At 40.0% G+C, this 11,129-nt stretch overlaps 1 protein-coding gene and 1 long non-coding RNA gene across 4 annotated transcripts; one reads left to right on the plus strand and one right to left on the minus strand.

Moving 5' to 3' along the window:
* Positions 1-2,104: 2,104 nt before the first annotated feature.
* LOC149980730 (uncharacterized) lies at positions 2,105-2,441 on the minus strand. Of its 2 annotated transcripts, none has more exons than XR_016483037.1 (3): positions 2,348-2,441; positions 2,279-2,316; positions 2,105-2,179 (listed from the first exon to the last, which is right to left on the minus strand). It is a non-coding gene; the product is annotated as an uncharacterized LOC149980730 (long non-coding RNA). The 2 variants fall into 2 exon arrangements; XR_016483038.1 differs by having other exon boundaries at positions 2,120-2,216.
* Positions 2,442-5,971: 3,530 nt separating this feature from the next.
* LOC110531336 (ladderlectin-like) lies at positions 5,972-10,177 on the plus strand. 2 transcript variants are annotated; one of them, XM_090183385.1, is made up of 6 exons: positions 5,972-6,049; positions 7,389-7,454; positions 7,587-7,684; positions 8,999-9,175; positions 9,861-9,969; positions 10,069-10,177. In XM_090183385.1, exons 2-6 carry the CDS (start codon positions 7,397-7,399, stop codon positions 10,158-10,160), a joined length of 534 nt encoding a protein of 177 aa, XP_090039511.1. In that variant the 5' UTR covers positions 5,972-6,049; positions 7,389-7,396; the 3' UTR covers positions 10,161-10,177. The 2 variants fall into 2 exon arrangements, with proteins under 2 accessions (XP_090039511.1, XP_036842945.2); XM_036987050.2 differs by lacking the exon at positions 8,999-9,175.
* The last annotated feature ends 952 nt before the right edge of the window (positions 10,178-11,129 follow it).

An 11,129-nucleotide genomic window follows, 5' to 3' on the forward strand; every position in this document is an offset into this window, starting at 1 on the left:
ATTAATACCGATCAATAACCATTTGCAAACTAACTCTCATCAATGCTGTTTTCACCCCCTCATTAGAAAAATATATAAAATTTTAGAAGTAGGGCTCAGCACGATTTAAATTCAAAGGTCCTTTCTGATTGAACCGTGAATGCAGTCTCCAGGAACGCGGGAACATTGCTTTTAAATTTCTATTACGCTATAGCGTAGATCTTCATGAATTGAGCCCTTAATATTTGATTAATCATTTTCTTGTTAAGGATTCCAAATGAGTTTCTTTATGGTTAAGTTCGCTGTTGCTTGTCAGTACAGTAATATATCACTCATAACGGAATACCAGAGTATTCTAGAACAATTCCAGTGTTTTCTAGAAGAAAAAAAAACTTGTATTCTAGAAGCATGCTTTTTGTTTTCAGTCACTGTATCAATAGAGCTCAACAGAACTCAACCGGAACAATGGAATTGCCATGGAAACGGCCATGGGGGAAAGATCCTGAATCTCTTCATTGCCCCCCCCAGCAAAATTTGCCTACATTTAGGCTAATGTTAACATTTGTATTTCACGGTATGTTGAGGTAAAAATCAGAGTATGATGCTTGTATGGATGTCAACCCCAACACGTCATCATTACCAATCAACCGCATTACAGTTAAAAAAAACTTCCACCACCAATTTCTGTATGCTAACGATGCCAACCAGCTTATACGAACGGGAGTTCACATTTAGCAGTCATTTCTTAAATCTAAAAAAGGGACAACTTCCATTTATCATGCAGCGAAAACAGACAAATATATCCAATTTGAACTTCAGTAACCACATTGTGGGCCTCTTACAATACATAAATCATGATGGATTTGACAAATATCCTCTCGGTTACATCAGAATTTGTTGAATGTGCGCCAATCTGGTCAACGGAACGTCTGTGTTCCATTGACTCCTTTACCGCATCTATCTGTTAGGATCAAACAGAGTTCTGTTAGAATCATATTCAGAGTTCCAAAATTCTGGTAAGTTCCCTAAAAATTCAACGCAGGTTTCCCAGAAATCCTGGTTGTAAGATTCCCGGAATCAGGAAGGAATATGCAGGAAATCCTAGAATTTTATAACTTGGATTTCTGGAAAGTCTGCATGGAAATATGGGAAAATTAAAAGCACTTTTCAAACCTGTATCCATACCATGGGGTAGCCTAGTGGTTAGAGCGTTGGACTAGTAATCGAAAGGTTGCAAAATCGAATCTCTGCGCTGACAAGGTAAAAAATCTGTCGTTCTGCCCCTGAACATGGCAGTTAACCCACTGTTTTTAGGCCGTCATGGAAAATAAGAATTGGTTCTTAACTGACTTGCTTCGTTAAATAATGGTAAATAAATATACAATACTGTAACATCTGTAGGCTAATGGGAAGGATTGGATGAGGAATCAGGGGGTTGTGTGCCAAATGGAACCCTGTTTCCCAGAGCCCTGTGGACCTTGGTCGAAGTTAGGCACGACAGGGTGCTATGTAGAATACTGACTATCAAACAAATGTCTAACCTACATTTCCAACACTTATAGGAAGTGACCCCAACAATACTGAAGAACATTTCGGTTCACATTCTGAATGTATTTATGTTATTATTCATTATTTGGGGTTATTTATTCCTGGACATATCATGCTACTATGGGCTGACCCTGTAAAACAACACCTATCATACTACTGACCCTGTAAAACAACACCTATCACACTACTGACCCTGTAAAACAACACCTATCATACTACTATGACTGACCCTGTAAAACAACACCTATCATACTACTATGACTGACCCAGTAAAACAACACCTATCATACTACTATGACTGACCCAGTAAAACAACACCTATCATACTACTATGACTGACCCAGTAAAACAACACCTATCATACTACTATGACTGACCCTGTAAAACAACACCTATCATACTACTATGACTGACCCAGTAAAACAACACCTATCATACTACTATGACTGACCCAGTAAAACAACACCTATCATACTACTATGGCTGACCCTGTAAAACAACACCTATCATACTACTATGACTGACCCTGTAAAACAACACCTATCATACTACTATGACTGACCCTGTAAAACAACACCTATCATACTACTATGACTGACCCTGTAAAACAACACCTATCACACTACTATGGGCTGACCCTGTAAAACAACACCTATCATACTACTATGACTGACCCTGTAAAACAACACCTATCATACTACTGACCCTGTAAAACAACACCTATCATACTACTGACCCTGTAAAACAACACCTATCATGCTACTATGGGCTGACCCTGTAAAACAACACCTATCATACTACTGACCCTGTAAAACAACACCTATTATACTACTGACCCTGTAAAACAACACCTATCATACTACTATGACTGACCCTGTAAAACAACACCTATCATACTACTATGACTGACCCTGTAAAACAACACCTATCATACTACTATGACTGACCCTGTAAAACAACACCTATCATACTACTATGACTGACCCAGTAAAACAACACCTATCATACTACTATGACTGACCCAGTAAAACAACACCTATCATACTACTATGACTGACCCAGTAAAACAACACCTATCACACTACTATGGGCTGACCCTGTAAAACAACACCTATCATACTACTATGACTGACCCTGTAAAACAACACCTATCATACTACTGACCCTGTAAAACAACACCTATCATACTACTGACCCTGTAAAACAACACCTATCATACTACTGACCCTGTAAAACAACACCTATTATACTACTGACCCTGTAAAACAACACCTATCATACTACTATGACTGACCCTGTAAAACAACACCTATCATACTACTATGACTGACCCAGTAAAACAACACCTATCATACTACTGACCCTGTAAAACAACACCTATCATACTACTATGGCCGACCCTGTAAAACAACACCTATCATGCTACTATGGCTGACCCTGTAAAACAGCACAATACACTGCACGTATCATACTACGATGGTGTATGTAACAATAAAACATAATTTAAAAATAATCATTTTGGTGTGTTTATAATGCTATTTATTTATGTATTATGGAATAATGTATGTATATATGTATTTATGTTTTCATGTAAATCATCTGAATACTACTATAGTACCCATTGTACATGTTGTTTTCATGTAAATCATCTGAATACTACCATGGTACCCATTGTACATGTTGTTTTCATGTAAATCATCTGAATACTACCATGGTACCCATTGTACATGTTGTTTTCATGTAAATCATCTGAATACTACTATAGTACCCATTGTACATGTTGTTTTCATGTAAATCATCTGAATACTACTATAGTACCCATTGTACATGTTGTTTTCATGTAAATCATCTGAATACTACTATAGTACCCATTGTACATGTTGTTTTCATGTAAATCATCTGAATACTACTATAGTACCCATTGTACATGTTGTTTTCATGTAAATCATCTGAATACCACTATAGTACCCATTGTACATGTTGTTTTCATGTAAATCATCTGAATACTACTATAGTACCCATTGTACATGTTGTTTTCATGTAAATCATCTGAATACTACTATAGTACCCATTGTACATGTTGTTTTCATGTAAATCATCTGAATACTACTATAGTACCCATTGTACATTTTGTTTTCATGTAAATCATCTGAATACCACTATAGTACCCAGTGTACATGTTGTTTTCATGTAAATCATCTGAATACTACTATAGTACCCATTGTACATTTTGTTTTCATGTAAATCATCTGAATACTACTATAGTACCCATTGTACATGTTGTTTTCATGTAAATAATCTGAATACTACTATAGTACCCATTGTACATTTTGTTTTCATGTAAATCATCTGAATACCACTATAGTACCCAGTGTACATGTTGATTTCATGTAAACCGTCTGAATACTACCATGGTACCCATTGTACATGTTGTTTTCATGTAAATCATCTGAATACCACTATAGTACCCGTTGTACATGTTGTTTTCATGTAAATCATCTGAATACTACCATGGTACCCATTGTACATGTTGATTTCATATAAATTATCTGAATACTATTATGGTACCTATTGTAAATGTTGTTTTCATGTAAATCATCTGAATACTACCATGGTACCCATTGTACATGTTGTTTTCATGTAAATCATCTGAATACTACCATGGTACCCATTGTACATGTTGATTTCATGTAAATTATCTGAATACTATTATGGTACCTATTGTAAATGTTGTTTTCATGTAAATCATCTGAATACTACCATGGTACCCATTGTACATGTTGTTTTCATGTAAATCATCTGAATACTACTATGTTACCCATCGTACATGTTGTTTTCATGTAAATCATCTGAATAACACTATAGAATTCAGTGTACATGTTGTTTTCTTGTAAATCATCTGAATACTACTCTAGTACCCAAGAATTGCCTGCTACAGTGAGATTTCGTTGAACTGTTGTGTCGATAAAAACAACTGGACGTAATAACTTCACCCCGCCCCCCCAACAAAAACAAAATGTACCTAGAGGTGGTCTGCGCCAAGGTATCGTCATGGTCTGCGCCAAGGTATCGTCATGGTCTGCGCCAAGGTATCGTCATGGTCTGCGCCAAGGTATCGCCATGGTCCGTGCAAAGGTATCACCATGGTCTGTGCCAAGGTATCATCATGGTCTGCGCCAAGGTATCGTCATGGTCTGCGCCAAGGTATCGTCATGGTCCGTGCAAAGGTATCACCATGGTCTGTGCCAAGGTATCATCATGGTCTGCGCCAAGGTATCGTCATGGTCCGTGCAAAGGTATCACCATGGTCTGTGCCAAGGTATCATCATGGTCTGCGCCAAGGTATCGTCATGGTCCGTGCAAAGGTATCACCATGGTCTGTGCCAAGGTATCATCATGGTCTGCACCAAGGTATCATCATGGTCTGCACCAAGGTATCATCATGGTCTGCGCCAAGGTATCACCATGGTCTGCGCAAAGGTATCATCATGGTCTGCACCAAGGTATCATCATGGTCTGCACCAAGGTATCCTCATGGTCTGCACCAAGGTATCATCATGGTCGGCACCAAGGTATCATCATGGTCTGCACCAAGGTATCATCATGGTCTGCACCAAGGTATCATCATGGTCTGCACCAAGGTATCATCATGGTCCGTGCCATGGTGGAACTGCATTGTATGTCTGAAATAATTGTATGGTGAATCCTGCATCGAGCCTACCAGAAGAGCAAGGTGAAGCAATTCCGGCATTCTTGAAAGTCACGATAGTAATTTTAATGCAATTTTTTTTTATAGAAAATATGAAAAATGGCATGCAGTGGGCATAATAAACGTCAAAATAAATCACTTTGCTTTTATAATTAAAGGATTGAAGATTTATAGTTATGTGATGACATCACGTACCCCAACAAACAACGATTAATCAGACTCATTTTCCACAACAATTTGAACCCGTTTTTGTTCCATTCTTGGACTTCACTGTTCTCCACTCATCTTTCTCGCTAACTGTACTCAACCTGCTTTCAACTTCAAATGACCCTTTTGCTTCCGCCATCTCCACCAACTTCCTCACAAAACTCGAGAGTGAGGGGTCTGACTGGATGGGTCCTTAAAAAGGAGAAGAGGGAGAGGTAGAACTCAATCTCAGCCAAAGGGAGAGGTAGAACTCAACTCACAGGCAGGATTTCAGAAAGTGAGATTTCAACATCGGTTTATCTAATTCTGTATGTGAATGTATCCCATATAGCCCTCTATTCCCTATGAAGTGCACTACTTTTGACCAGAGCCCATAGTGAATATGTTGCCCTGGACACATGTAGTGCACTTGTTTTGAAGGTTAATGCTAATTCCACAAACTCCCAATTATACCCTGACACGCCCCTCTCCTGCTAACTCACCACACCTGAACTCACTCTGCTAATCACCAATTCCTCTTCCATTCTTCTGGTATATAAGCAGCTTGTTCTACCTGGGTTTGTTCAGCATTTGTGGTGTCCCAGTTCCTGTTGTTGATTGGCTAAAGTAAGTTCCTGCTATTGTAACTTTTCTAGGGTTTTAACTTCCTGCATTGTGGTGTAATATCCTGTTCATCCTAGCAAGTATATTGTTATGGTGTAGCTGGCCCAGTATTAGACCTTTAATTGAACTGTAAGGGAAGTGTTACAGCTTGTGAGATGAGACATGGTATAATGATGGTTCCTGCTAGAAGAATGTGTCTTACATCTATAATCCTGTAGACTGTTCTGATTGGTTGCACTGCGTCTCAGTGAACAAGAAACTATGAAATCCAGTAGCCCCCCCCCCCCCCCCAAAAAAAAAAAAACTGAAATGGGTTCCATGTTGTGGTCAGTTAATCCATCTCACACACTATGGGAACCATGCAGGGCCAGACTGGAAGTAGAGGAGACATGTACGTGCCAAGCCAGAACAAAACATTGGCTGCCATATTTGGATGGGCCTTGTCTAAACTAGATTTAGTTATTGATCACTGCTCAGTGCTGTAAATGCTGCTTTATCAGAACCATCTAGTGTATTATGGCTGGATCTTCAGCGGTGGGACCCCATTGTGCTAGCAGGTACCTTATTGAACCATGTCATCTAGCAAGCTGTTGCTATGGAATATCCTCAGACCTTGCTTCATTGATTAATCTAATATTGGGCTGTGGTGGAACTTACTGGTCAGTTGTATGTTAATGTGGTGTATTCCCTCCAGCACGACAACGTATCACAGCCTTTCCTGATGGCCATTCTAAATTACCCACTGGTGTTACAAGCCACTAAGCCTTACCGACTGGTGTTACAAGCCACTAAGCCTTACCTGCTGGTGTTACAAGCCACTAAGCCTTACCTGCTGGTGTTACAAGCCACTAAGCTTTACCTGCTGGTGTTACAAGCCACTAAGCCTTACCTGCTGGTGTTACAAGCCACTAAGCCTTACCTGCTGGTGTTACAAGCCTCTAAGCCTTACCGACTGGTGTTACAAGCCACTAAGCCTTACCTGCTGGTGTTACAAGCCACTAAGCCTTACCTGCTGGTGTTACAAGCCACTATGCCTTACCTGCCAGCCTTTTGTACTGTGCTTTTATTTTTTGGGGATAATAAAATAACCAATTGAATATGGTTCAACCATAATGCCTGATTTCTGACACCTTTGTCAGTAGCCAAAGTTGCAGGGCATTTCTACATTGGGTAACTAGGCCTCTATTCCTGTATGAGTGGAGAGGAATAACTGCCCAGAAATTCTCCTCGGCTCTGTTTAGGGAATAGGTTGGCATTTAGGAAAGCAGACATATTCCTGTTCTAATCTACTGTATGTGGAGTTGAATCTGTTGTTTTAATGGCTTCACTCTGTTTCTCTCAGGAGACTCCATGACCATGTTGACCAGTCTTCTGCTTCTCAGTGCTGCCTTTGCTCTGGGAGATGCAAGTAAGAGTCTGTCTTGACTCGTTCTGTATTTTTCTTGTAGCAGAGGTGACTGACTGATCAACAAATATTGTTGCTGTGATTAGTACAACTGTCTCCATTTGCCTAAAAGCCACATGTAAATTCTCCTTACAGATTCATTGCTAGAAGACTTGTGTCCTTCCGGTTGGACCAAATATGGATCACGCTGTTTAATGTTTGTAAAGACTACAAGGAGCTGGCCTGAAGCAGAGGTATCACCCTTACCATCTACTGTGAATTTGAAGGGGAAATGTAGTTGAAATTAGCTCTTTGACATTACCGTGAAGGTGCTACTTTCTTAAACGGCAACACATGACTGATGTGAAATACTGAACTTCCCTTTAAGATGCTTCTTGTGACTCCCAAACCTGCATGCGGGAGCGTAATCTTCGCCTGAAACTAATTAGCATAACAAGCATTTGTGTAAGTTTTTCGATAGCCTAGCATAGCATTTTGTCCAGCTAGCAGCAGGTAACTTGGTCACGGAAATCAGAAAAGCAATCAAATTAAATCGTTTACCTTTGCGCTTCGGATGTTTTCACTCACGAGACGCCCAGGTAGATAGCCAAAGTTCATTTCTTCCCAAAATATTATTTTTGTAGGTGAAATAGCTCCGTTTGTTCTTCACGTTTGGCTGAGAAATCGCCTGGAAATTCCAGTCATGAAAACGGTGCAAAATATTCCAAATTAACTCCATAATATCGACAGAAACATGGCAAACGTTGTTTATAATCAATCCTCAAGGTGTTTTTCTAATATCTATTCGATAATATATCCGTCGGGACAATTAGTTTTTCAGTAGGACCGATTGGAGTAATGGCTACCTCTGTATTTTACGCGAGAGTCACCCTGGGAGCCATCATGTGAACACTTACGCAATATAGCCGCCTACGGGTATTCAACATAAATGCGTAAAACTACGTCACAATGCTGTAGACACCTTGGGGAATTCGTAGAAAGCGTAAGCTCGTTGATAGGACATTCACAGCTCAATAGGGACTCATTGGAACGCAGCGCTTTCAAAATATGGGGCACTTCCGGACTGGCGTTATCGCAGGCGTTCGCCTGCAACATTAGTTCTGTTATACTCACAGAATATCTTTACAGTTTTGGAAACGTTCGAGTGTTTTCTATCCAAAGCTGTCAATTATATGCATATTCTAGCATCTTGTCCTGACAAAATATCCCGTTTTAAAACGGGAACGTTTTTTCCAAAAATGAAAATACAGCCCCTAGAGTCGCAACAGGTTTAAGATGGGAGTTTTCTATACATTTTAAATATTTAATGTGGAATCGTGCCTCCTGTATACTGGAACCCACCGGACATGGCTTAAGACTGACATAAACTAGTATCTTTAAGAGTTTTAAAAAGGAATTAGTTGTGATGGTCAATATTTGGTTGAGAGTCCAGAAGACAAATTCTCAGCAAGGCTGACTAATACATGAAATGTCTTTGTTCCCATCTACTGCTTGGCTGTTACTGTAGATAACAATTGACTTGCCTAGTTAAATTAATACTTCTCTAGCGGTACTGTGTGTCCCTTGGTGATCAACTGGTGTCTGTACCCAACGTTGTGGAGTACCTTGGCGCAAACCTGGCATCTGTGCACAGCTCTGAGGAGGACCATTTTCTACAGGCGTTGGTCTTAGTCAAGACTGTTGGTTTCCCTCCTACCTGGATTGGCGGATTTTATTCTGTTAAGGTGGGACCATTAAGCCTACAGTGTTATATAGAGCCATTATTGCAAGGAACGCCGTTCCATCTCCTATTGCTCAAGTGAACAGCAAACCTGGTTAAAAATGGGAGATGTGGCATGTAGGCTACCTGTAATTTGTTCATGTAGTTCTGTCTGAGTTGTCTAATGTTATGATGTCATTTTGTGTGGACCCCAGCTATTGTAATGGTTTCCATATAAAATATCAAGAGTTGCCAGGCGACAGGTAGCCTCGCCGTTGGCCAATAAAGGCTAGTTTGAATCCCAGAGCTCACTCCGTGGAATCTGATGTGCCCTTGAGCAACGCCCTTAATCCTAATTGACCCTGTAGGTCATTCTAGATGAATCTGCTAAATTATTTTACGTTGAACTTCAGGAGGCCTTTATACTCATGTAAAATGTTTCTAGGTAAGTATACATTTGATCAAAGTAATATCTTCCATACAGTCTTGTTAAACGTGTGGGGTTTCTAGCTTCAAAAGTTGACTTGTTATAGTCTTAGAAATGCATCGGGATGATTGCAAATGTGAGGAGTAGACTGTACGATCTTTACACAAGCAACAGTCCCAGTCGGTGGGTTTTGAAGTAGTGGTAGCTTAAACTGTTTGGTTTCAGGTGGTAGAGGAAGGACTACATTTAGTTTCTATTCTCAAACCCCACTTTCCCCCCTCAGGACAGGCGGTGGTTCTGGAGTGATGGCTCCGACTTTGATCACCAGAACTGGGCTGAAGGAAGGCCTGATGCTGGTGCCAGAGAGTCTTGTGTTCATATCAACTTTGGAGGTACAGTAAACTCAGTATCAGTCATCAAATTAAACTTATTCCTAGTTAATTTAACTTTCCTACTGTGTGTGCAGCTGAATATTCTGGTTTTGTCTTCAGGTCAACAGCTCTGGAACAATGCATTATGTGAAAGGAGCTTGCCCTCTGTGTGCTCCCTGAGGCTCCTGCCGCTTCGCCAGAGTATCCATTAAAAGCAGCAATGCTATTCTGTAGTGTCTTTGTCCTAATACTTAATGGGAAAGTCAAATACTTTGTTGCTGTTAAATGAAGTCTGTTACTACACAAATGTTGAGGAATTGTTTGCAGCCAATAAAATATATACACTTTTTGTCTCACGAGATGAATCATACTGCCAAAATTGTCCCATGTTTTTAGAGTTTTCTAAAAGGTACATTCGCATCCCAAAATGGATTTGTCAAATAGATATTACGTACAAAACTTGTGTCAAATTGACATTAAGTACAACCTGTAACACTTCACCTGAAACTCTGCATCATAACACATGTTGTAGTTGGTACTCTTTCTTCCCCTGTGGGACTCAAACCCACAACCTTTATGTTGCAAGTGCCATGCTTGACTGAGCCACCAGGACAATTGTCACTGTGCTTAACTTTGTAAATGTAGACCTGTGAAATGACACAGTATGTTTAGGATACTGAAGGTTCAACAGACATGTTTAACTTCTTATGGCTGCAGGGGCAGTATTGAGTAGCTTGGATGAAAAGGTGACCATTGTAAACGGCCAGCTCCTCAGTCTCAGTTGCTAATATATGCATATTAGTATTGGATAGAAAACATTCAAGTTTCCAAAACTGTCAAAATATTGTCTGTGTATAAACCAACTGCTATTGCAGGTGAAACCCTGAGTAATATCAAACCAGGAAGTGGCTTCTATTTTAACTTCATGTTCCATAGCCTCCCTTTGTGCCATTTAAAGGGATATCAACCAGCTTCCTTTTCCTATCGCTTCCTCAAGTTGTCAGTCTTCAGCCAGTTTCAGGGTTTTATTTTGAAAAATGAGCCAGAACAACATCCATCAAGTGTTCGCATGAGTTCCGCTCGCGCAACAGAGTGTGGGAAGCCATTGCCGTTCCCTCCTACTGAACAAGACCGTTGCGGTTGATATTATCGATACTATATTTTATTCTGAGGCTTGATTA

The sequence above is a fragment of the Oncorhynchus mykiss genome, chromosome 9 (genome assembly GCF_057628025.1).
Source record: "Oncorhynchus mykiss isolate SJ-2025 chromosome 9, ASM5762802v1, whole genome shotgun sequence".
Classification (NCBI taxonomy): domain Eukaryota; kingdom Metazoa; phylum Chordata; class Actinopteri; order Salmoniformes; family Salmonidae; genus Oncorhynchus; species Oncorhynchus mykiss.